The sequence below is a fragment of the Chinchilla lanigera genome, unplaced genomic scaffold (assembly GCF_000276665.1).
Source record: "Chinchilla lanigera isolate Chin_1 unplaced genomic scaffold, ChiLan1.0 scaffold00020, whole genome shotgun sequence".
NCBI lineage: Eukaryota > Metazoa > Chordata > Mammalia > Rodentia > Chinchillidae > Chinchilla > Chinchilla lanigera.
In genome coordinates, this window is record NW_004955421.1 from 12,802,269 (window position 1) to 12,829,093 (window position 26,825).

The 26,825-nt window shown below is 37.9% G+C and overlaps 1 protein-coding gene across 8 annotated transcripts in view; it reads right to left on the reverse strand.

Moving 5' to 3' along the window:
• The window catches only part of Chl1 (cell adhesion molecule L1-like), a 194,421-nt gene that overhangs the window by 38,837 nt on the left and 128,759 nt on the right, over positions 1-26,825 (reverse strand). For 6 of the 8 annotated variants that reach the window (XM_005383757.2, XM_013513790.1, XM_005383760.2 and 3 more), the window contains 6 exons: positions 21,603-21,725; positions 20,060-20,230; positions 19,065-19,112; positions 17,061-17,181; positions 12,484-12,668; positions 6,124-6,255 (listed from right to left, as the gene is read on the reverse strand). In XM_005383757.2, the coding sequence (XP_005383814.1) occupies positions 6,124-6,255; positions 12,484-12,668; positions 17,061-17,181; positions 19,065-19,112; positions 20,060-20,230; positions 21,603-21,725 (780 nt within the window). Of the gene's footprint in view, positions 1-6,123; positions 6,256-12,483; positions 12,669-17,060; positions 17,182-19,064; positions 19,113-20,059; positions 20,231-21,602; positions 21,726-25,589; positions 25,651-26,825 lie in introns of those variants that run through there. The other 2 variants (XM_005383761.2, XM_005383759.2) reach the window with 2 other exon arrangements.

Consider the following 26,825-nt stretch of genomic DNA (forward strand, 5'->3'; position numbering starts at 1 on the left):
CAAACATGTAAACAGTTTTACTTTAAATGATGTAAGATCACCAATCTTGTTTTTTCTTACTGTGTTTCCATTGTGCAAAATAATCACTAGAGTAACTTATAGATTTTAGAAAACATGAGATGTAATATGTTAAGAGAGAAGGCTTTTCTTATACATTCTTTCTTCGTGGAGTCATCAATAAAGACATTTTGCCCTTGACTGTGAACTCCAGAGGGCAGTACCTAGTCCATGCGCTAGTGTGGAACGTATCTAGTTCTGGAGGGGCGGCTGTCACAGAGCAGGCAGTTGTTAAAATGGCTGAAAAAAATTATGTTGGTCAGCATTTTGCTCATGAAAGATCTCTGTAAGGAGGCAGAAAAACGAAGCCCCTGAAAGATGCCCAGATTCTTACCCACAGAATTTGTAAATATTTCATTTACATGTAAAAAGGAACACTGCAGAAGTGATTAAGAGTAAAAACTTTGGTATTTGAGATTGGAAAATCCTCCAGAACTACCCAGGCTGGCCCTATGTAACTATAGGGTTTCTCTTTTGTTTTGTTTTGTTTTGTTTTCCAGTACCGGGAATCGAACTCACGATTTTCCACTTCCCAGGCAGGTGATGTGCCGCCGAGCTAAATCCCCAGTCCCAAGACTATATGGTTTTTTAAAGGCAGTAAAATCTTCCCTGGCTGTGCCCACAGGGAAGTGTGACTATGGAAATAAAGGATGGACGCACACAGCAGTGCTGGCTTTCAAGATGGAGGAAGAGAGCTATGGGGCACAGAATACAACATATAGAAGCTAGAAAAGGCAAAGTAAGGGAGGGTCTCTCCTAGCATCACCAGGAAGGAACACAACACTCAATTTTAGCCCATCAAGACTTGTGCTAAACTTCTAACCTACACAATTGCAAAACAGTAAATTTGTACTATTTTAAATAGCTAAATTTCTAGCAATTTCTTAAAGCAGCATTAGAAGCCTGGTAAAATTTTGGAGACAATTTATCACCTCTTCTTGAGAATTAGCAAGATGAAGAAGTCTTCCAAGTTCTTTTGGTCTGAACACAAAGAGTGCTGCAAAACACCGAGTGTCTGATCTGCCCCCTCACCCTTGTGCTGTACTGTCAGAGGTTTTAGCCTTGCGGTTAGCCAGCCAGACCCTTTAATTTTTCTTTTTACCATCAGTCCCATAACCAGCTTTGAAACAATGCAGCATTGCAGAATTAAAAGTGAAACTATGGCCTCCTGTTTGAGATGAAAAACACTGCTCAAGTTGGCCTTCCAGGAATGGCATGAGAATTGCACAATATGCCACATACTGGCAGAAGATTATAGTTCTGGGGATTCAAATGAACCACTTTTATTTACTGTTCCCAAGCAAATTATACTAGTTATTACATAATTCAGAAATTATTTTTCAATTTTTCTTTCATCAGATTGATGGAAAATAATACAATACAGAGGTAATGATTGGATTTAAGCCTTTTCAGGGCTCCATTTCTACCTCTAACATTACTTGGATTGTATCCCCAAGTTAGTAATATAACCACTGTGAGCTTCAGTAGCTACATCTGCAAACTGCAGGATATAGAATATCTACTTTTAAACTTGCAGTACATTTCAGAAGTATTGGGTGCTGAATGTGTGAAATCGGACAGCAGTATTCATTTCGCCCTAATTTTCAAGTAAGACAGAGAGTACAGCTTTAGAATATCAATTTCTAAAACTGTAAGTTCAAAGAGATTTCACACCCTGTAGTCAGCTCGCTGTCATCACACAGCTCAACCTGTGCGTGGTTGGGATGTCTTTACCGAGGCTCTAGGAGAGAGATACTCAAGAACTGTGGAAGGAACACTGAAATTGGGATCTGAATTACATCACATCATTGACCTTCTGCTTAAAATCTTAGAAGAGTTACTCATCTACTTCCAAAAACATCCCAGTTCTCCACAGGGACTTCACCTTTACCCGAACTCTGATGCCTTCACCCATGGCTGATCTCACACCTAGTGCTGCCTTCCCTTTGTTCCCTCAGCTTTAGTCTCACCAGGCTTTTTTCTTTTCCTCACAGAGCCAAATACATCTTGGGGGAGTCTGGGTGTTAAGGTTGGTACATTGGGTCAACTTGGGGAGTCTAGAGATTTGGCTAACTGACTCAGCAGGAAGCCAGGGTGCTTACTTTGCATACATCCTGAGCCTGTGGAAGAGGAGGACATGGAAATTATGTGAGAGCTACATGCCCCTTAGGTGGGGGTAGCCTGTTTACAATGGAAGGTAGGGAAAGAAGCTGCTTGCCGCCATTCCTCCCTTTTGCTCTGGCTGCTTTTCTGTTCAGCTGCCATTCCCCCCTTTGCTCTTGTTGCTTTGCTATCTTCTGCCTCGGAGCCAGCCAAGTATGGACTGAAACCTCCACAAACTGTAAGCTAAATAAACCTCTCCTTCCTTCATTTTGGGAATTGGGTATTTCGTCTCAGCAATGAGAGAGAAGCAACTAAGACAGAATTTGGTACCAGAGAAGTGGGGTCGTTGCTGTAACTATACCTGACCATGTGGTTCAAGAGCCTTTGGAAATGGCTTGTGGGAAGAGTTTGGAAAGATTCGGAGATGTCGCCTGAAAGAGTAGAGCTAGAACACCTTCGGCTGTTTGGGAGATTCTGGTCAGAGCTCAGAAGATCAGAAAGCTGATAGAAATCCTGCTGATAAAGACCGGGTTCGGGAGGATTCTGTTGGGAAGAAGGACTTCCTTGGTTGTTGGACTCCAGACCATGTGTGTTATGGCTTAGCAGAAAGTTTGTCTGCATTTTGCTCGTATCCAGAGACGTTGCCTAAGACTGGGATTAAGGGTGGCAGCGGACTGATTAATCTGGCAAAAGAAATTTCAAGGCAGTCGAATGTTGGGGAAGTGGCATGGCTATTGTTGCAGGCTTTTAGCCAGATTTATATTGAGAATCAAGGACAAAGAGCCTGGCAGGATGACTTAAAATGTTGTGAGTTTGGCCAGAAAGAAAGCTCCAGTAATGCTGTGGACTGCAAAGGTGGAGCTGAGAAGATATCCATTGCTGAGAAAGAACAAGAAAATTAGAAAGATGGCCTGAGGGCATCACAAGAAGCAGCAAGTCTCCACCCCTTGCAGCCTCAAAACTGCAAAGGTGAAAGACCTCGCCTTGAGAAGAAAGCTGCTGAGCGCCATGTTCCAGAATGGCGGTGGCAGCTGTACCAGGTTCCAGAATGACAGCAGCATAGAGGATTTGTTCCTCAGAATTGGATTCAGAGTGCCTAGCAATCCAGGCACTTGACCCCTGTGGCCAAGAGAGAGGAAAACTTGGCTACTGCTCCAGGTGGCAGCAGACCTTGGCATTATCCCCATGGCCCTGGCTTTAGGTGCATGGAAAATGCAGGAGTTCTGAGGTTTAAGAGGCTTCCACCCAGATTTCAGAAGGCCTGGGAGGCCAGGCAGTGTGCCCCTGAGAGGGCAGTGTGCAAGGCTGTGAGTGTGAATCAAAAGGTGCACTGGAGACCTCAGAAGTTTGGAAAAGCCAGGACCGTGAATCATCTGAGGAAAGTTGCAAGAAGGGAGCAAAATGGGCCTAAGAGAGAAGCCGTATAAGCAGTAACCACCAGAAGTGCCATAGGGGTGGACTCATGAAAGCCCTTTGGAGCTCACAATGTGCCACAAGTTGCTTCAGATGCTGGACATGAAACCACAGGCCATAATGTTAGCCCCACTGGATTTTGGCCTTTTTTTTGTCCCAATGTTCTGTATCCCCCCGTTTGTACCTTTTGGAGCGGTACTGCTTATTTTGTGCCATTGAATGTTGGAAGTGTTTAACTTTTCATTTGTACAGGAGCTCACAGCTGAGAGTTTGCCTTACATCTCAGAGGAGCCTTGGTAGTTGGACTCTTCAGCAATGCTGCAATTGTTAGTACTTTGGCAACTCTTGCAGATGGGCTAAATGTCTTTTACATAAAGGGATATACATGAGTCTTTAGGGAGTGAAATGTTATGGTTCTAACATAATATAATGTTTTTGTATCTGGAAACTTGTTTAAAGAAATGTATCTGGTTGACAAATTGACAAGGGGTGGAGTGTTATGGTTGATACATTGTGTCAACTTGGGGAGTCTAGAGGTTTGGCTAAGGGACTCAGCAGGGAGCCAGGGTGCTTACTTTGCATACATCCTGAGCCTGTGGAAGAGGAGGACATGGAAATTATGTGAGAGCTACATGCCCCTTAGGTGGAGGTAGCCTGTTTACAAAGTAAGGCAGGGAAAGAAGCTGCTTGACGGTTCCTCCCTTTTGCTCTGGCTGCTTTTCTGTTCGGCTGCCATTCCCCTCTTTGCTCTTGTTGCTTTGCTATCTTCTGCCTCGGAGCCAGCCAAGTATGGACCTCCACAAACTGTAAGCTAAATAAACATTTCCTTCCTTCATTTTGGGTGTTGGGTATTTTGTCTCAGCAACGAAAGAGAACTAACTAAGACACTGGGTATTCCTTGTTCTCTCTATCCTGTAAGCACTTTCACAGTTATTGGAGTGGCTGACTTCCTTCTCTCCCACAGGTCCCAACTACAGGTATGATATCACAAGAGTCTCACATGACATTATAATAATACAGCAAGCCATGATCCTGATTTTCCCTTCCCTCTTCTCCTTACCTAGCTATTTTGTACATTTGCTTATTTGTCTATTTGTCTATTTGCTTATTTGTCTGTTTGTATCTCATCTCTAGAATATTAGATCTGGCAGAGCAAGGATTCTGTCTATTTTATTCACTGCTACAACCCAAGCAATAAGCCATTGTTCAACACTTAGGAGATGCTCAGTAAATATTATTTATTATATGACTGAATTTGTCAAATGTGTATATGAGTACTTCTTTTATAATTTTCTTTTGCTAATTTGTGACTGTCTCTCATAAACACACAAGCAGCAGTCATACATAAAATGACATGCCTGTGTATATTCCAGAAAATTCACATTTCCTGCTCGATTGGCTTAGTTTTCTTCATAGACAAAAATTGATTTCACATCCCTTTTACCTCCTCCAAACTTCATTTCATCTGTTACTCTGTTGTGTAAAGAAATGAGGAAAAGTCTCAAACTTGAAGATACTAATAACGAATGCTAAGGCCCTGAAGGTTTGTTGTGTGCAAACAGTGGCCATAAACAGGACTTTGAGTCGGCTGCTTTCCTGGCAGAGCCTGTGCAGAGCCGTCTCTGAGTGCTGTCCTCTCTAGCCCACATAACAAGCCCCTGAGTCACTGCTATTTTTGTTTGCTTTCTTAGTAAAGGAGGAAATAGGTTTTAAAGGGTCAGTAACATCCCAGTCACAAAGCTAGTAAATGGCAGAGCCAACATGCAAACACGGGCAGTCTGGCTCCAGAGTTTTTAAATGACTACAGTGCGTGCAGATAAACCACTGCCCCAGGAGACTGACTCTGTCTCATTTGATGATTACTAACTACCGTTATCTCCAGTTGGAAGTATGAAAAACTTGGGCCTGGGGAGAACTGGTAAAGAGTCAGGCAGATTCATGGCCTAGACAGGAGCTCAGGTCCACGGCCTTCCAGGAGTTCCACCTAACATGCGCTGGTCCAAGGTCAAGGGGCAAATGGCACTGGAGCTTGGTTGAGAGCAGGCAGGGTACTAAGCACCGATTCAAGTTTGGCATGTCCTTGTGCCTGGAACCTTTTCAAACCACGAAGAAAAGTGTGACCAGAGGTTGACCAGGAAAGGGGCAGAACCCAGGACAGAGATAGCTGTTTTCTGAATCTGGGAGAGGTCTTGGCGTCCCAACTGTGTTCCCAACCTTCAAGTCATGTATCCATCTCAGGGCAACAAATAATAGTCAGCTTCCACCTTGGAGGTGTCCTCTTTCCTGTTCAGTTGCTGTTTTACGCGCATTTTCTATGTAATTGATGTAATGACCTAACCACATAAACTATAGTTATGGCTTTTCCTGGTTATAAAGTCTCAACAATCAAACTGCTCATAAAGAGGCAATTTCTGATTCCTGGTTAGGTCTGTTTCGTCAGCACAGTGAGGTCCTAACTCCATGTCTACGCAGTATCAGGGTGTCTAACCCTGAATTATCCCATCCCATCACTCCCCTCTTTCTCGTACTCCAAGTGGAGCTTTTACTCACTGTCAATGGGGAAACCATTGATTCTCCACGTGATTGTGGGTTGCGGCTCCCCTTCAGCCTCACACAACAAGATGCCGCTGCTCCCCGTGCTGTACACGCCACTCTCGGGTTTCTTTGTCCAGCGAGGAGGCTCTGGAAAAAAGGGAAGATTTTACTCAGAGTAAAACACTCAAAAATGTTAAGCCTGTTGTTTCTACTAGGTGCCAGCAGAGGGCAGAAATCACATATTTTTTTTTCATAGTACGTACAGTAGTTCTGGTTTTGGGGGGGTTGTTTTCTTTTTTTGGTAATGGTTCTGCAAAGAAAGGAGGGTGTTTTGTGAAGCATAGTGTGTGTGTGCTTGTGCATGTATGTATGTGCATGCTCTGTGTGTTCACTTAATTTGGACTCTAAGCATGTATACTAAACTACCTACTAAAAATAGTTGTGCAACCACTTTATTTAGCTATGTAACTATCTATTCTGTTTGCAGAAAATGAAAGAAGAAGAACAGATGGTGAGTTCTTCAGTACTGGCTACAACTTATTCTCAAGCTGCAGGATGTCATCTGAGAAAGGTTGACATTCTAGAAATATATACAGAACTTCTAAAATAAACCCAATTGAAAATTTCTACATTTAAATAGTTCGTAATGACTTTATATCAATGTGTCCCTATCTGTACTTATTTATTAATCAATTTGTATAATACTGTATTCTAGAGATTTTGTTTAATAAAGAAACAGATACAGAAGCTTAAAAGCAACATTTGATTATTGCCCTCAAAACGAATTTTCTGGAACATACACAGGAGGGAACTAAATTACTTGCATCTTTCTATGAACTAAAGCTCCAGTAGTATACTCTTGAGTTGTATTTCAGAACAAAAGGAAGCATTTTTATTTAGTTCAAGCATTACTGTCATATTTTGTAAGCTTAAGCATATTATTATGCTAACAGCTAATAAAAGATTTCATAAATGTATGGATGGTTTGGATGATTTAACTTCAGAGAAAAACACACAAAACCTACAGGCAGTAACTCCCAGCAACTGTTGCTGGGTTATTTCCTGGAAGGATTTTTTGATTTCTGCTTTTATTCAAAAAAAGGAAAAGCTGTAAATATATATGCATGTATTAAATCACAATATCTTTTCAATCTTTTCATGTAAAAGAGAAAATGAATGTGTAAAAATATTTATAAAATTGCCAGGTGAAACAAAAATATGCAAATAACTCTGCCAAGTTCAAGTCAGAGCAAAAGAAACACCTTTGTAATTGTTCCACAGGATGTGGACTTAATTGGTAAATTCCAACTTATACACCTATATTAATAGTTCATTAATCTATGGCTCTTTAGTCACTTATTTTGAAATGCAGTTGTCTGAGTTAGAAACTGAGCATTCACTCTTAAGGTGACGGTGGTGGGTGTTTTTGTTCCAGATTTGTATGTGAAGGCCCTTTTTCTTCTCTTATGCAACAACCATAGAATTAAATAAGATGTGTTAGAGAGAAATGCTCCATGAACATGAAAATTATGTCTAGGGTCGTAAGTTCTGACTATTGCTTCCAGAGAATATAAAAATACAAATCATGTAATGATATTTGTCTAAATCTTAATGTATAATAAAATCAGGATTTGTATCTCTATTCCCTTCCTATGAATTTCATTAATCTCTCAGTGACTGCCTTCAGATCTGTGAATGTTAGGGCTGGAAGGAGTCTTCAGATGGCACCTCATTCAATCCTTTCACCTTAAAGGCTAATTTTTCCATGGTTAGCAGTAAAGAATCCTCATTTCCTGTTCCAGACACTCCGGGGATCTATAGACAGCAGCACTGAAGCCCTTGGTCAGCTTCTACTTAAATGTGGTCTTATCAGCTTGGACCTGAGATAGGAATCAAGGTCAATTCAGCTTATCAAGTGTTGCTTTGTTCTTCTAAATCCAAGCTCCCAGTATCTGTGTTAACTGACCCAAGAAGTTGCAGGCAAGCAGTAGGAATCATTGCTAACGTTTGCCTGAACCTTGCTTCCTAAGCTTTATGAATGTTCAGACAAGGGAAGCATTGGTATTTATGTTTCTTTTGCATGTTTCTTCTGCAAGATTAAGCTGGTCATGGGCAGAGGTAGATTTTGCCACGTGATTTGAAAGAGACCACCAGCCTGTCTTGACACCACCCTTACTTCTACCCCAGGCAGATGTCAATAGTGAGAATCGTCCAACTGGTGATTTCCTAAGAGCCAGGGCCAAATCTTACTCAGCTTAGCATAATGTCTTGGACAAAGCAGACACATGTGGAGTACTACGAAGTTGTAATGCGAGGATAGATCCCCAAAGATTTCAGTCAAAAAGATAGAAGAGAAGAGATGGCACCTTGGATAGGAAGAAATAACTGCTTTCTAGTCATTCACTCTCATAACTACACACATTTGTTGAACATAGCAGCTAGTTGGTACCTAGTATACTAAAGCAAGGATCATAAGCTTGAGAACCTTAGCTTTGTGATGGAAAGTTTAGGATGGCTGAGGTACAGGCAAGCAGAGACAAAGAACAAACAGATTTTTTTCCTGAGGTTAAAACGTGCAACTGTGTTCCTCCAGGGTTGATCTTTTTGAGTGAGTGAAGACTCAACAGTGTGGACAGATAGTAAAACCTGAAACCACTGGGAGAAACCACGTATTACCCTAAGATAAGCAGCAAGTGACAAAAATTACATCTGTTGAAACTTTACTCACCTAACCATAATCGTACACAAAAATTTAATGATAAATCTGCCTCATATTGCTGAAAATGAAGACAAAATATCTGAATATTGAGAATGTCATAGCCAAGCTAATAAGACGTGTTCATCACTAGTAAAAGAAAGGAGAAATAAAACAGGAAATTTGATTCCCATAAATCAAAACACAGTGCATTTTTTTAGTAAAACTTTTTTCAAAAATTTTTATTACATATTTATAGTATAATAAATTGTTAGGTTCATAAAGAGTTGAATTTAATGGCTACTTTTTAGAAATTGATTTCTTCTTTAAAGTGTGGCTTTCTTAACAATATCAAAATCAAATTGAACTTCAGTGTGTGGCATCCTTTTAAAATTCACAAAAATTTGAATTATATTATTGATACATAATTATTAATAAATAATTGCTATTAAAAAGTTTTAAATAATCAGTTAAATATGAGATTATAGTTTGATTTCTGAATGCAGATTTCAGGTGCAATTTTAATATATTTCTTTTTACTCAATTAGAATTATTCCTATCATGGATAACTAGAAAGTATAATTGTACCCAGTTAAGACATCATGGTTGTTTTGGTTCATACATATGACAAGATTTGAATTATAATTTGATTTCATATTTAGAATGTTGCCGATTAAATTATAAGCTCATTCCATTTGTGACTGTGTTTTGTTTTCAGGAAGACATATCACAGAGACTAGAATACAAGCTATGCATTTATTTAAGCACAAAGAGTATTTTCAAAATGAACCAGATCATCAGATGTATACAAGAGCGGTGTCCTTTTACCCTATGGATAGTTCTTGTTTTTTAAATCGAGTTTCCAAACAAGATACAAGAAAAGACAAGCAAGAGGAAGATGAAGGAAGGAAAATCAAAATTGAATAAATGTAAATTCATCCATCTAGATGGTTAACGAAGGTTATATAGCACTGCTTTCACACTTTAGAAAGGGAGAAAGGTTTTCTTGAGCATAATTTAATTTCCACAGGCATATGTAAAGAGAAAGTTCTAAAACATATAGGTAATGGTATATTTAGTAGTTTATTACTAAGGGAAAATGATTAAATATTCCTCATAAAAGCATTATTTACATCTCAATACTGCTAATAGCTGCTTCATGAATAGAGAGAAAAATACTTTCAGGAAACCTACACCCTTGGACTCCTAGAGTCAACATTTTAAGTTGCATAATTAATTTTATGTGTTTGATTTTTTTGCAAGCCTTGCAATTCTTTTGAAAGCATTGGTCTTACAGTCAAGAAAACCACGGCCAGATTGTTAAAATATTCAGCTATCGTAGCAATGTTCCAGCCATCTGGAAAGATTTCTAATCGTCAGCGACTTGGTGTAGAAGCTGCTAACAATTAGACATGTCTAGTTCGTGCGTATGTGAGTATGCCAGAGAGGGGGTAGGGAGTTATACAATATAGCCAAATTATATAGAAGCATCAAGTGATGTTTTAAAAATTATAAACAATGTAGATCTTTCAAAGCATTCAATTAAATTTAATTCTCTCTGAATTTCTTACTGGATAATTTGTCAGAAAGATATATTATTGTTGCCAGATGTGGATGCTCATGCATAATATTAATTTTTCTCCAATATAGGTTTTTGATCCTTTGAATTAAATACAATGAAATTTTCATCTACTGTTTTCTGTTCTAATTTTAACTAATAATACACATTTTAGAGCAGATTTTGATACACAGCATTATTCTAAACAGGAGCATGACTAAATTAATTATCATAATATTTACTTGTGAGTGGCATTTCATTTCTTTTAAAACAACAGGCCATTCCTTAGGTGGTATTTGTGCAGACTGAAGCTCTAAGAGGTGAACTTTATTGCAATATTAATGGGAGCCCTAAAGCACTAGTTCACTAAATTGTAGTCTGGGAAACACAATTCCTTTCAATAGTTAAGCCTACACAGTACTAAGTAAGTACAAATGAAGTAATCATTTCATTAATTTGATCAATACAGCCCACTAAACCATAGATAAAAAGTCTCAGGGTGATCAGACCCACAGAAAATAGTCTGTATCAATCAAATTCACCACAGGGCTAGATAGCCCTCACTTCTGCCAGGCATGGCTATATTTTGTGGCTGCTACTTCTTAAAGAAGATATCATCATTGCCTACCTATTGCTATCAATAAAACAAAGGACAGTAGAACATCAGTTGATGGATTTGCAGAGTCAATTTGAACATAATGTACTTTTTTCTACTTTTGATAAAGAATCAGCATTTATAACATATAGTCTATTCTTATTTCCTCATAAACAATATGTAGAAAACAATTTAAATTGAAGATATAGACCCCTCCAAAGTGCTGGCTCTAGGATGGAGCTAAGATTTCCTCATGACTTCAATGAAGGAACTGAGGTGCAGCGTTATGACTTACACTGAAATCTAAAATCTCAAGCATTCAGAGGTAGTGATTTTGTGAGGTGACCGATCATGGAAGCACTCTACTCATCGGAGGGTTCATCCACGGATGAGTTCATTCCTACAAATTTTGTTAGGAGGAGGGGCTTGCTTGGAAGCTGTGTGTTACTGTGGGCTATATCTGCTGCCCAGCCCCCTGCCTTCTGTATCTGCTTCTTTGCTGCCTGGAGGTGAGTGAGCTGCTGTCCTACCCTGCCATTCCATCATGCCATTTTTGTTTCTACCTTGGAGCCAGCCAGTCACAGACTGAATCCTCTGAAACCTGAGCCAAAGGAAACCTCTCTGTCCTAAGTTATGTGTGTCAGGTATTCTGTCCCAGTAATACAATGATGAGAAAGTTACTAACACTAAGGTGAAACAATGTGATCAAGGACATAGCAAGATAATAACAAGATTAGGAACTAAAGACCATTATGATGGAAGAAAGTATTACAAGGAGTTCCAGACTCCTTGGAACTCCATCATAATGGAAGAAAGTTCCAGACTCCTTGTAATACTTTCTTCCATCATAATCCTTACTGTCTTGTGATACTAGGGATTGAAACCAGGGCCTTCCCACTGAGCTTCACTCACAGCCCGTTTTGCTTTATTTTATTTTGTGATAACGCCTCACTAAGCCACTAAGTTGTCAGACAGGGAATCGAACTTATAATCCTTTGCCACAGACACCCAAAGTGATAGAATCACGGGCATGTGCTACTACAGTGAGCTTCCTTTCTTCCTTTTAGTGAGTTAATATTATACATCATCATATGTACCTTACAATAAAGATCATTTTTCACAATAAGATGATTTAGGAGACTAGGTTTAATAAGTAGGAGACTAGGTTTAATAAGATGATTTAGGAGACTAGGTTTAATAAGTACTTGAATAAACCATGGAAACTGTGTTTAAACCCTACATAAGACCTTTTTGTGTCATTTGTCCCTTTCATGTGGCTCAGGGGTGGTGGGGTAAGTGAAAACCTCATCAACTGAAATGTAGTATCATTCAGTTCACACTGAAGGTGTGAAATGTAGTATCATTCAGTTCACACTTAAAGGTAAGACATTATAACAAATATGGTAAGACATTATAACATACAAAATTGGTAAGACATTATAACATTATAACTAGATATGCAAAAATCCTCTAATTATATTAATTCATTTACGAGAGAAACAACATAAATCCTCATGGGGAACGTACCTTCCACTATGACATGAAAATCATGACTGGCTATTCCCAAGACATTGCTGGCTATACAGCGATAATTTCCTTTGTCCCGGTAGGAGATATTTTCTATCTTCAATGTGTTGCCATGATTTTCTTTTGTTTCACTTCTTTTTGGTAAATCGCCCCCCAATTTGTTCCATTCAACCTGTGGAGTTGGCCTACAAAAAGCACATAAATACATACATAAACAAATAAATAAATAAATGTTACATATAAAGAAATTCTCAGGGCACACTCTTCATCAGGTTGGTTCTGCATACATTCTCAGGTACCTCTGAATTATGCAGACATGTCAAAGGACAGACAGACACACTATCTTCAGTGATGAAATCAGGGTTGGACCAGGTTTCTTTCACTATAAATTCCTTTAAGAGTCTACACATTCTTGGCAATTCTCAGCCCCACTCTTAAGGTGCCTAACTTCGTGTAGGTGCTGAACAAATGTAGCTGAATGAATAACTGGACTTCGTATCATAGAAATAATATTTCAAAATAGTTCATGAAGTGTTAAAATTTCCTTGTGGATAATTTGAGGGGGTCAGAGATAACAGCCCTTTGCCACATGTGAACTTGAAAGACATAACAAACAAGGACCCCATAGTCAGTGCATGGGTGACATGAATTCCCCTTTCATCCTAATGGCTGATACTGGAGAAGTTGGCACAAGTGCACCAGCTGGATGAGGGATATCCTGTTTGGTCCAGGGCAAGCTGAAGTATACAGTGCAGTCACTGCTACCCAGGTGGCTTTCTCACCTGTGGAGAGTAGAGGGAAAGAAGCAAGAACCAAATCTCCCTGACAGAAAGCTGACTTTGAGAAGATTAGCTCCTCCAAACATACATACACACACACACACACACACACACACACACACACACGGAGGAAAACAAAATCAAAGCAGTAACTCATCACAAACTAGTACAACAACTTCTCCACCTTATGATGAAGGAAATCAAGAGTGGGGAGTCAAGCAAATCAGTTTTAAGAAAAATCACTTCTCATGCAAACCTGAAAAACAGAAGACTCAGGTGATTTTAAATTACCGTGGAAAGTAATAATGGCTGCCCTCAAGTGAGAGAGGGTTCTATCACCTTTCTGCTCCCTTGTTGGGATACATAAATGGGAAGAACTTAATTTTGTTATTTTCACTGATACTACTTTTTTCTCACTATATTCCTTTTTGTTACTAATAGCTGTAATGATTGAGTATGCTCTAATGTGGACATTATTATTATTATTATTATTATTATTATTATTATTATTTTTTTGGTTTTTCTCCGGTACCGGGAACCGAACTCACGACCTTGCGCTTGCCAGGCAGGCACTTTTGCCGCTGAGCTAAATCCCCAGCGCCTTAACGTGGACATTATTATTATCTTTCTTCTAGGAAGAAATTTTTTTTTTTTTGGTACCGGGAATCAAACTCAGGACCTTGCGGTAGGAAGAAATTTGAATTCCAAGAAGTTAGTTCGATTAAGGTCACTGTAGTAATAAAAGACCTTAAACCTGTTTTTATTATTTTTTTCTACTAGATTTTTGCTTTTCATAAAAATCTGTGTTCTTGTTGATTGCACATCCTTAGATATATGATTATAGCCAAAGTTTCTATTGGTTGTTAGATAATAATTAAGTGATTATCTCAAACTGTTTATTTGCAAGCAATAGTTAATATTATTCAATTATTATGCAAAATTTTTGGATAGAAATTCACATCACTTCACACACATTCACTTCACATCCATTGGTTCTTTCCTTTTTCTTTCAGGGATCAAGCACTTCCCTGCCTTACAGGTCTGAAATGTGTTGGATCAGGTCAGAGCACATGGCATCCTACTTAGGAAATGGGCACATGCAACATTAGCTGTTGACTTCCGGAGAACACCACTGAACAGAATGCATAACCCAGGTCTCCTAACTGCTGACTTTTCACTCCATCTGTCGAAATGGCATTGTGCCAAGTCACAGGCTGCTCTGGACCTTAGTTCCTTCCATAGAAAAATTTTTCGTGAGTCCATACTTTCATAATGCAAGTGTTTCACTTTCTGCTAGATCTAGTTTATTTTAACGCTTGTGCCTTGAAAACTACCAATCTTCTCATACCTTTCACTTCAAAGAATTAAATAAAATGATTTTGTGTCAGCTCACCATGAGAAATTATCTAGGGACAGGTTTACACCACTAAAAGAATTTCGAGCTATGCCTTTGGTAATTTCTTTTTTGTTTTTAAGGAACATTTAGCAACACTGTTTGGGCAATGATGTTTTCATGGAAAATATATTGCTTAATATCTTTCCATACACATATATCATAAATATATACTAGCTTCTAACCTCCAATTTATTTTCATGCTCTTACCTCACAAATTTTAATCTTCTACTTCTTGTTTCTAATGTACTATCTTGCAACACAATCATACCCAGCTTAAATTCATGCTAATTCTATTAATGTTTCACAGGGTGTCAGTGAATGTAAATTTTTAAAATTCTTTTTCACTCAGGGTACGAACATTTTTCTCTCGAACAGGGTTCAAAATGTTCTTTAACTCTTCCCAGCTTCTACCTTATGAACAGAATCTATAGACTCTGAAGCCCCTCTACATGGATATCTCCTTAAAAGTTTTCCTGCTTTGATTAACATTATTAAACATTTACTGAAATATCCATCTTTATGCAACTTCAGATGCAGCAGTAATGTCACTCTCTGTGTGTGCCCCCATCTTTATAACAAACCACACATGTGGTTAAAATATTATGTAAAAATAGGTTATATTTAGAGGTAGTTAGAGTTTCTGGTGGCAGAACGGAATGCAACTTCACCTTCTATTAAACTTAGAAAAGTGAATTCACATCTCTAAATGGGTGTTCGGGGCTTCATTTATCTAACCTGTAAAAGGGAATAATTGTAGTCACGAAACATGATGAGGATAGAGTGAGTTAATGCATGTAAAGAGAAAAATATAATTCTTGACAGAATAGCAGTACAATGTCTTAGCAATCATTACTTTTGTTGGTATCAAAAGTTTGTGTTTTAAACTTCCTAGAAATTTTTTTAACTTAAAAACGTTTTTATAGTGTACCACTCTAGCTGAAGAAAAACTAAATAGATAAGATTGTCTCACCAAAACCCACTCTGAGCAGGACAAAAACATTTCAGGTGAAATCTCTTATGAAAATGTGTAAGAAATCTTCATGTCCAAAGGATAACACAAATTGATGTTTATTATCTTTTTATATAATGCCTCATAAACTTAAAGTTCTCCAAAGTACCTGAGAACATTTCTCTTATTTTGAAGACAATCTGTGCTTTTGCCAGCCAATATAATATGTAAATCATGGCATTATGAGAAATAAGAAAATGTGAATTACTGAAACGCTCTGCTCAAAAAGTCATCCCAGAATAGTGACAAACACTGAAAGAATTTAATTTGCACCACTGTAAACACATGACTACAACCACTTGAGCGACTGGTTACCCTCATAACTCAAATCAAGCCTTCAGTCTTTAACCTGATGAAAAATACGGAGATCTGGAACATCTAAGTAACCGAGTATCAGTATACATTGGCAATTTAAGGCACACAAGAAAACTGAGTATTTTTCCTGGATAAGAAGAAAAACTTACAAAGCATAGTACTTGTAAAACCATTCAAATCCACCCCTTTTCTTCTAATGTAATCTAATTTAAAGGTTAGTCATTCAGAATGTACACTAAATTATGAATGAATATGGTTTTTGAAATGTCAGATCCTAGTCTCCTGAAAGCTTATAATACCGTTATGTTCAAATGAATAAACTTGGGCATTCAGAAGAAGCAGTGTAATTTCTGACAGCTTTTGCAACGGTATCAAAGGACCATTAAATTTGGAACAATAGTGGTACAAGCAGGTGGCCTTTCCTGACCAAAATTAATATTTTAATTAATAGGCTTAATGGGTTGGCCCCAGACTTCTTGTAGTTACACAGACTTCTTGTAGTTACTCAATACGGGTAATGGCTTCAGATGACCAAGTGAGATCCCTTAGCACTTTCACGGAGGACTAGAAAAGTGCACTGCTTTTACAGTTGGGAACAAAGATCAGTTAGCTAGCTTTTGTGTGAAACTCATTAATTCCATGATCAGGGCTTTCTTGAATGTAAAGGATAACAGCAGAGCAAATAGGTAAACAGAGTCTTGGGAAATTTAAAGGCAACATAGATAGTAACATAGAAAACAAGAGTGGGTCAAGCCAAGGGAGTAGAAAATGAAAAAACAGGTGAGAATAAGAATTAGTCAGGCGCTAATGAGGGCATTAGACTTAATCAGTTGGCTTAACCAGGAAGACTTTGTCCCCTCCATTTACAATAACACAAAGTGACTGAAAGATCTAATTATAAGTACATTTCAGTCATAGCCTGCAGTGTATAGGGTGAAGTACAAATTATTTTTTCCAGAAATAAAGTTAACAGGATTTATTTCGGGGAAAAATAATTTTTAAATATACAAAAAATACATTCTTGAATGATGCCGCATTGTTCACAGCAGTGGATGGATAAAGCTGCCGGGTTACTCACAGGCCCTCCGCGAAGCACTCCAGCGTCAGAGTCTCCCCTTTAAGGATGACAACAGCGGACTCGCTGCCTGCCTCGGGCGGGGGCAGTAGCAGCCGAGGTTTCCTCTGCTTGATTGAATTTGCTATAAAAGAGAAACGAAAAGATAGATTTTTTTTTTTTCAAACTACAAGCAACTGAAATTCTGAGGTACTAATTCTTGCTTAAAAGCCTAAGTAAGAATCTAGGTATGTTTGTGTATATGTGTGTGTGTGTGTGTGTGTGTGTGTGTATATATACATATATATATTTATGTATGTATTTTAATATATTTCTATCTAAATAGACTGTTCCTCTTTCATCCCTAGATGTGTTCACTATATGTAAAACCACACTTTAGAAAGGTCATAATTTATACGACTTGTTCTACTTTAGAAGTTCAAACATTATTAAAAACAAATAATTTCTTGACAAAGCCCTTAAGTAAATTGATAGTTTGTGATTTTATACTCTACATTTTAATCATGCCTTATCATGTTTGATAGCTGTGTGTTTTTCTTTAATTTAACCTGCTTAAGTATTGGATACGGTTCCTATGAAATGCTTCCTAGACTCTGTCCAGAAATTCTGATTCAGGAAGCCTATGGTAGACACTAGCTATCTATGAACTTTACAGGGTATTCTGGCAATTTTTTATGGCCTCAGGCCTTCAAAGATAAACAGTTGCAGGAAATTATTACTAAGAATTCTCACTAACTACAAATTAATAAGGTCTATCTATCTTATTATTAATAACTTTCAAATGCAATGGCAAATTAGCAAACTTCCATTTTTATTGCAAATTTTTATCTCATTGCAAAGGTTATTATAAGTTGTTACTTTTTCATTTAATATCAAGGTGACTTTACCTTTTATGGAAAGAAAATAAATAGCTGATATTCTATCATCATAAGAGAGTAATACACAGCACAGGGAGCAGTGTATATTTTGCAATAATTTTGTATGACTATATATTCACTGAGAAATAATTATCAAATATGTACTATGTACAGTGATTTTTATTTAGTGCTCTGTTTTTTTTTTGTTGTTGTTGTTTTTCTCTGATACCGGGAACCGAACTCACGACCTTGCGCTTGCCAGGCAGGCGCTTTTGCTGCTGAGCTAAATCCCCAGCCCCTAGTGCTCTGAAGATACAGAAATATATACATTTGAGTTATTGATTAGAAAGAAAATAATGATTACTGGGAATGAATCAACCCACCTTATAACGGAGGGGACTCCAAGAAGAGTCTTCATCTACTTCTGCTGATGTCACCAACATACGTGGAATCTAACTTACACTATTAGTTCACATGATGTAAACATATTCCTTGCATTCATGTATATGATTCTTTTCATTATAGAAAACTAGCCTACTCTATAATGCAGAAATCCTATATAGAATACAATTTCTACAGATAGTTTATGGACAAAATAAAATTGAATTTAAAAGGTTCCACAGAAAATTGGGCTGGGAAAATACTGCAAACTATATTCTTTATCAGAGAATCACAATGCATAGTGGCATATTAACTATTCCAATAAGTCCTGCAAGAACAATAGTAATCATTTAACTTCCTTAAACCCAGTATTTCTCTATTTCTCATCACTTACCCTGGTTTTATTTTTCCTTTCTTCACATAACACTATCAATTTTATCCAACGTATGAGACATTCTGAGAGCCCAAAAATAACTTCTCAAATATCTACGTCTATATTTATAGTTATAACTATTTATTTACGTAAATTATAGTATAGGTAAGCATACAATTATGTTTATATAGTTATATATTTATGAAAGTCACTCCCTTTGCACATGTTTGAGAGGAGATGAAAGACAATTAGACCTTCTGCTAAGGGGTTTTCTTTAACAGAAATACTAGCATTTTACAAACTCATGAAGGTAATAAAGAAAACATTCTAACTCAGAAATGATAATGAACGGCTTAAAGTGAACAAAAATGCCAACGTTACACGTGTCCAACTTACCCTTGGAACTAATTTCTGTGGATGAACTTGAGTCATTAGCATGCTTTACTGAAATAAAAAATGGAAGAAAAACACAAACATAATGGTAGATGCTGATATCTATAAAGAATGAAAAGCCAAATATTTCTCTCTGGATAATTACAAAATGAGGTAGAACCATGCTTCACTAAAACACTGTCTATGGGAAAACAGGCTTACATAATAAGAAAACTTTTTAAATGAGCTTAATCTTGAATTACCACACATTAAACCAGGTGGAAAATATTAAAGTTATAAATCCATTACAGAGAAATTAGATTACTTAATGAGTGTTAAAGTGAAGACATGGTAGAATGTATCAACACACAGCAAAGAAAATAGCATGAATCACATCAGACAATGAGACAGAAACACCAACTTCCAGCTACACCAAGGCTGATTGTACAGTTAGGGAGCTGTGGGGGATTATGTCCTCACTTTGAATTTTATATGTCTTCCTCCTATGAATTGCTTTTTCACATTTGAGAATCCATATTGGCATTTTCAGAATCCAGTAAGAACAACGATAAATTAAAATAACTCTACCAATTTGGGAAGAATAAAGAAAAACTTCTATCTATAAAATATTAGTACTGATTATGGTTTGACTTTTTGAAATTTTTCCCTCCCATTTCAATTCTGTTGGTTTATCCAAGGTCACAGTGAATCAGTTCCTGAGACTTGACTGGAAAACCCTGGAATTTCATTTTGTAATTTACCCACAGAAAATGACTGGATCTGCAGCCATCAAATGAAATACACTTGTCCTGTGAATTGAGATTTGATTTTCTGGCTGCCAGAGACAGAGCTACTGTGGATTTGCAGCTGCAGATGTCTCTTTCATCTGGATGAAGTCTCTAGAGTTGAACTAAACAATGAGGAAAATACCAACCCAGCTTTAAATGGCTTCAACCGGGATGAAATTATAGACAAATTTGCATGTCGTGTGCACGATGGAATAAATTATTTGGACTTACAACTGTTCACTGTTAGTTTCATTGGCATTTTTTGTACAATCGTCCTTAATTTTGGAAAGGCAGCGAAGCAGCAGTAATCATTCCGACTGTCTTTTTCTTCCACATTTGCGAAGTACAGGTCTCCTTTTTGGCTCATGTATACTCTTTTATCTTGTTCTATGTGTTCTAATTCTGCAAAGAAATATTTTGTCATTGAAAGGCACAACTGCCCCTTATGTTACCTTGCTTCCTTTATCAATTTTATTTCTTTTGTGTTATTTCACTTGATTTGGATTTTCTTGTCTGCTCCTATTTCTCTCAAATCCTGATTTACTAGAGGAGCAATAATTGAGGGACAATCAAAATATACAAAAAACACCCTGGACATACGCTTCTCATATTAACCAAAGAAGTCCACTGACTTACCAGAGTTTGATGGTCTATGTTTGTACCTCTGCTTTCTGGATTTGCATTGGCTTATCTGAAACCTGGTCAAATCAGATAATGGTCTGATTCTTACTTTCATTTTCTGTGACCTTCTCACCCTCCCTTACCTGGATGCAGCATGGAAAATTTTAGAATGACCAGAGTTTGGAAATGTTAACTTTATCCAAGAAATTTCATCTACTTTCTTCTCAGTGCTCTACAAACACCACTTTTCTGTGGGAGCCAGAGTGAGGGCCATCTAGGAAGCCTCACTAAGGCTCTTGCTAGCAGAGGACTTTGCAAGAACCTGAATCAATTAGGGTTTTTGGAAAATTAAGGGCAGAGTATAATACAAAATTCTTTCCTTACTCTTTCAGTTCTTCACAATATGGGATACAATACGATGTTTACACATGTCAGTCTGATTTTTTCACTTATGAGTTAATTCTCTATCATCTTGTTTTGAAATCCATTATCACTTTTTATTGTTTTTTGATTCTTACTTTTTTATTCTCTCATAATAAAATAAAATATGGAAAAAATTTTGTGATTCACTTTGTTTAGCAGGTAGAACATTGTTAAGATAGAATATATCAAGGTAGGCAGACCCATACAAGACATCCTCAATTCTGCTATGGGTTACATTCCAAAGATAAGTAAATGGCTTGTAACACAGATGTATTTCTTCACAGACATACACTATTATGGCAGTACCCTCTGTTCTTTGCAAATATGATAAAATGAGGAGCTATCTTTAGTTCTGTTCTAGGGTTTACATACACATACATTAGTTTATATTCCCTTTATATTTAGAACTAGGGACAAGTTTCAATATGTCTAACTTTAGAAGTCTACTTAATTCCACATGGATAATCATATATGAATATTCTATCTTTGAATTCTTTTTTCAGGGGTGGGGGAGTTGATTTTCTTTTGGCTTACTGTGTAGCGCAGGCTGGCCTTAAATTCACTATGTAGTCCAAGCTGGCCTCAAACTCATGGTAACCCTCCTCCTCTAGCCTCCCTGGGATGATGAGCATGCAGCGCCATGCCAGGCTTTGTCCTTGATATCTTTAGGTTATTTACATGACATATGAAATTACAGTGCCCCTTATTGATGGAGGGGAGCACTGCTTACCTATATTCATCCAGTAAATGTGCAGAGGTGGGAGGCCTTTGGGAGGGTTGCATTGAAGAACGATGGGATCGCCTTCTTCTACATCCAGAGGCTCAATTTTTTCCTTTGGGAATTTTGGAACACCTGATATAGAGATCATTTTAAGATATTTGAAAATGAACTATTAATATCATAATATTGTAATATATTCTTTTTAAAAAATTAGACATTTAAAGAAACAACATTCTTGATTATCCTTTTTCTTAGAAATCCAAAGATCTACTCATTAACTGTAAAATTTCTTTTGAGAAGCTTCTGGCATTCTCACATCTCCCCTGCAAAGGTAAACACAATTAAGAATACGTTCTTTGTCCTTACACAACTTCAAAAGTACTTTGACACTATGAAACCCTACACAAAATATTTCCACTCTGTTACATCAGTGTAAGTCTCAAATTTGCTAGTTTTAGTTTTGGAAAATAAGACATCTGTTTTTTCTCTAAATACTGATTTCTTTTGGGAGTTATAGATATTCTTTCTCCTACTTTATTGTTGAGGCCTTGCATGTGATTAGCAAACATTCCATTCACAGCACTAACAACACTAAATAATAAATTGAAAGTACACATGTAGACATGGTGAGAGGGGGTGAAAAGCCAACATGACCACTTTATGTTTGAGATATCCATCCACATTGCAGTCATCAAATAAATTGAAAATAATTGATGTAGAAAAGGAAATTTTCTGATATTCCAATACATTGTTTCCTTCTCATACTGCAGTCAATTTCCTAGAAGATCAATGCAGTTACAACCGCAATATAAGTTAGAACTCTGCAGGATTAGAAATTTAACAGTGTTTAATATTTTTGTAATAGTATTTGTATTTACAAAGATATTCAAAATTTATTCTTCTTGAACATTATATGGGTGCTTTTCAAATTTTTGGAGGAATTTACATTATAGAATTATACAGGCTCTGTGGAGAAGGATTACCTTAGGGCATTTTTATATCCCTGACTTGGTAGAAGTTACTAGTGAGTATTTTTTCTAGATTATCCTTTGGTTTGGAAATCCAAAGATTTATTCATTTGCTATAAATTTTCTTTTGAGCAGCCTTTTGTATGTTCTGTATATTTGTCATAGAGTCCCTCAACCTCCACACCAACTCTTCAGGAGTTGAGGGAATTTGCTGACATTTCACTTATCGATGTAAGAGCTGGTTACAGTGAATTCCTTTCTGTCTAAATGCAAAGGCCTTTCAGAACTTAGCACTGCAGGCCTCACTGTGCTGACTACAGTGTATCTGCATCGCAAAGGCCAGCTTCTGCTCTCTTTGTACACTCAGCCACATGACAGCTCTTCAGTGGATTCCCCCTTTGTCAACTCATTCTATCAGACATCTGCTGGACACTCTAGAAATGAATTCAAAATAACAATCATTTTTTGAATCTCTCTGACTGTAAGTGGCATGAACTTTCCATTAAAAATGGGAAAGTATATTCAGTACAGTATGTTAAGATACTTCAGGTGAAATACTGTGCCAGTTATTTGGTAAAGCTTTGACTATGATTGAGGACTAATGTTGTCCACATCGTTTTGAAAAAAGTACACTTTCTGCACATGAGATATAGTAACTAATAAAATGAATACACAGCTCCAAATTTAGATGGCTAGTTCAGTGTTGCTTGCAGTAAATGAAGCCCAAGCATACTGGTATAGAAATTAGCAATGTCCTTAGGTAGTTGTTGACTACATTTATACTCAGATACAAGAGGAAGCAGGGAGTCAGTCGTGGCGGCGCACCCCTGTAATCCCAGCACTCGGGAGCCCGAGGCAGGAGGATCCTTGAGAATTTGAGGCCAGCCTGGGCTACAAAGTGAGCTCAAGGCCAGCTTGAACTGCATAGTGAGACCCTGTCTCAAAAAGACAAAACAAACAACAAACAAACAAAAACAAGGGGAAGCAGGGGAATGGAACATGTATTAGAAATGGAAGAGAGATGTAATCCTCTCCTATAACCAGCAAACTTTAAAGAACTTAGTATGAGTACACAGCTCTTTGGATGATATCTATAGTAAAACACATAATTAATAAGACATATGAATCCCTAATTGGAGAGTTGTTTCTTTAGAGCATGCAGAAAAATGTAATGATTCAACTAGATAATATGCCAAGGAAGCACTATCAACCCAGCGATAATTAAATTGAGATTACAAAATTCTAATTCTTAAACTGTAAATATGTAATTCATGTGGCTTCTAAGGCTTCAGTAATAAAAGAAAGAACAGAAAATTTATAATTGGACCAAACCTTTTATTACATGTCATCAATCTTTGCCACAGCTTTTAACTAACGATGGAATTACTATGAAGACATTAGGGAGAATACGTATATGTTCATGAATGAGGTCTCAGAAGAATTATTGTAAAGAAAATTCATTTCTCAGGATTTTTAAAGATATTATTCTTTAACTTTTAACTTATTTAAAATTGGTGCTATACCATAAAGTGGAAATTTTAACATTTATTGATAAATGCTAATTTTTTTTTTACTATAATGCGATTCATTTATGAAGTCAATTTCAATTCACATAAAGAAATAATTTCATTTAAAAGTAACCCTAACAGGTTTTATTTTACTAATTGTGTTTCTTTGATGATAAACATTAGCATTGTTTAGTTAGAGGCAATAGTTTAGTGGAGAGAGAGGCAATAGTCTTAAGGGTGAATTATAAACAAAAACTTGTGTGCATGCTGCCACACTAACTTATTTTCAATGAGTACTTCATTGATACTAAGCACAAGGGCTGGGGAGATAGCTCAGTGGTGTAAGCGCCTGCCTGGCAAGCACAAGGTCCTGAGTTTGATTGCCCAGTACCAAAAAAAAAATAAATACTAAGCACAGTAACCTACTTAACTGTTATATTTCAGCAAGACTGGACTTGATCCTAAGTAATCTCTCTCCAGATGAATCGGAATCCATGTACATATCAGTATCTACCTAAGAAAGACTTATGAATATTCAGAAATCTAATTTATAAGGAAGCCTAGATAAAATCAATTTCCTTTCTACAGATGTTACTGTCAATCCACTTCCATTATCAAAACAAGCAGCTTCCATCTTTTTAATAATCTCCATGGTTTATTTCCACGTTTATTATTCAGGGCAGTCAGCAAATTTCTAGTAACCACTCCAAGAATATAAGTGACACTCAAATATATTCATGGCTAGTTTCTTGATGATTTTCCCAATTAGAATTAAGTGTAGAAAACCCTTCCTAGAAATAAATTAACTACACATCAGATCGTACAGAAGACACTGCAAACCTGAAAATGTGAACTCGGTTGGACTGCTAAAACTTCAGATGCTTCTAACAAGTTTCACAAATCATCTTGCTTCTCTTAACAACAGCATGTGTTTAAAAAATCTTCATACTGAGGCGGCAGGCACCTGCCTGGGATGCTGCACAGTGGGGCGCGCTGACCCTTTCAGGCCTGGTCCCCCGCCACACAGGTGCCCAGAAAGGCAGGCAGCAGGGGCCCGGGAAGAGGCACACAGTAGAGAACCACCATGTTCAGAAGCACCAACACAATAGGCTCGCCCAGAGACATGCTGAACCATCCCGATATGGAGAAACCTCTGGGAAAACATGCCACACAGTAGGTCGCTCTTGGCCCTGCCCTTGAAAACCACAAAGGTCCAGAGTCAGCGGAGGAGCAGCTGATGAAGAAGGACTCAGAGAACACGAGAGTAACAACGCCCGACGACTCAGACGTCGAGCTGACTGGGGAAACGGGGGCTATTGGGGAGCTGGAAACCGGGAGGACCTTGCGCAATACCTGGGGAGACCTCTTGGCGGCCATTCTTCCCCTAACTGTACAGGCTGCAGTGGAGGAGCAAGTGGAGCTCCAGAGAGGTCTGCACCGAGACTTCATGGATTACATGAGTGCCTGATATTCAGATTCTGAAGAACCACCTTCATGGAGAAGGTGCGTGTCTAGCTTACCTGCCTGGGACACTGATAGTACTGAGACTGACTAGGGGTCGAGAACTTCATCCACATGTTCCTGCCACCCGTTTTGACAGTTGGAGAGAGGACACTAAGTGGTTGCGGGGTCCCAATGTGCTGGGAGGCTGGAGAGAACACCCGTCTGCTTTCTTAGACAAGAGGCATTGATAAAGCATACTTCCCTGGATCCCAGGAAGTATCTCAGTAGAGGGATGAACTATTCTTAAAGATAAGTTTATTACTCAGTCAGCCCCAGGTAGTACAAAAAAGCTACAAGAAATGGCTTTCACCCCAGATGGCTCACTTGAGATGTTAGTAAGAATTACCTCTGCAGTATTGTATAGCCATGATGAGGAGGAGGCCAAGGAGAGAAAACAAAAAGACCGAGAAAAAAATAGCTGCCTTTGTTGCAGCACTAAGAGAAACAGACCCTAAGTCTGATCCTCAAGGCCCCAAGAAGAACTCGTCTACTACATTCATCTGCTACAGCTATCAAAAGCCAGGCCACCTCAACAGGGACGGCCCTAAGAAGCCGCCTAAGCCATGTCCTGACTGTAAAAGTGACCACTAGAGGTCGTACTGCCCTCTGAAGCGAAGGTCCCAGAGCTCAGACCCCTCCTACAGCTGGTCCAAAGGAATGAAGGGGCCCAGGGCATACTCTGCCTTCTCCCTCTGGCCAGACCATTATCTCCAAGGAGGAGCCCCGTGTAATCATGACTATAGAGCAAAAAGTAAACAGCCTGTTGCTGGACACTGATGCTAGTCTCTCGGTCCTTCTTTTCAACCCTGGCCTTCCTTCCAGCCGTCACACCTCAGTGAAAGGAGTCACTGATGAGTAGGTAATCTGCTATTTTTCAAAACTCTTAGGCTGTAACTACTTGTTAAATCTTTCTTGCATATCTGTTTTCCTGAGAAACCACTTAGAAGATACCAACATGTACTACAGCAGCCATTGATAATTTCCTACCAATCTATCCATAACTATGTAATGTTTGTATTGTTCCTACTATATTTTGTAAGTGAATGTATGTTTATTACTATGTGTTTTCAACAACAACCATTGAGAATAGTCAATGATTATTTAATTGATCACTCATGTATAGCTCTAGTTGTTTTCCCTAGAAACCACTTTGAAGAAACCAGAGTATACTGCAACAGCCATTGATAATTTCCTACCACTTTTGTCTGTAACTCACTCTTATTTGTCTATTTGTTTTCCTGAGAAACTATCTT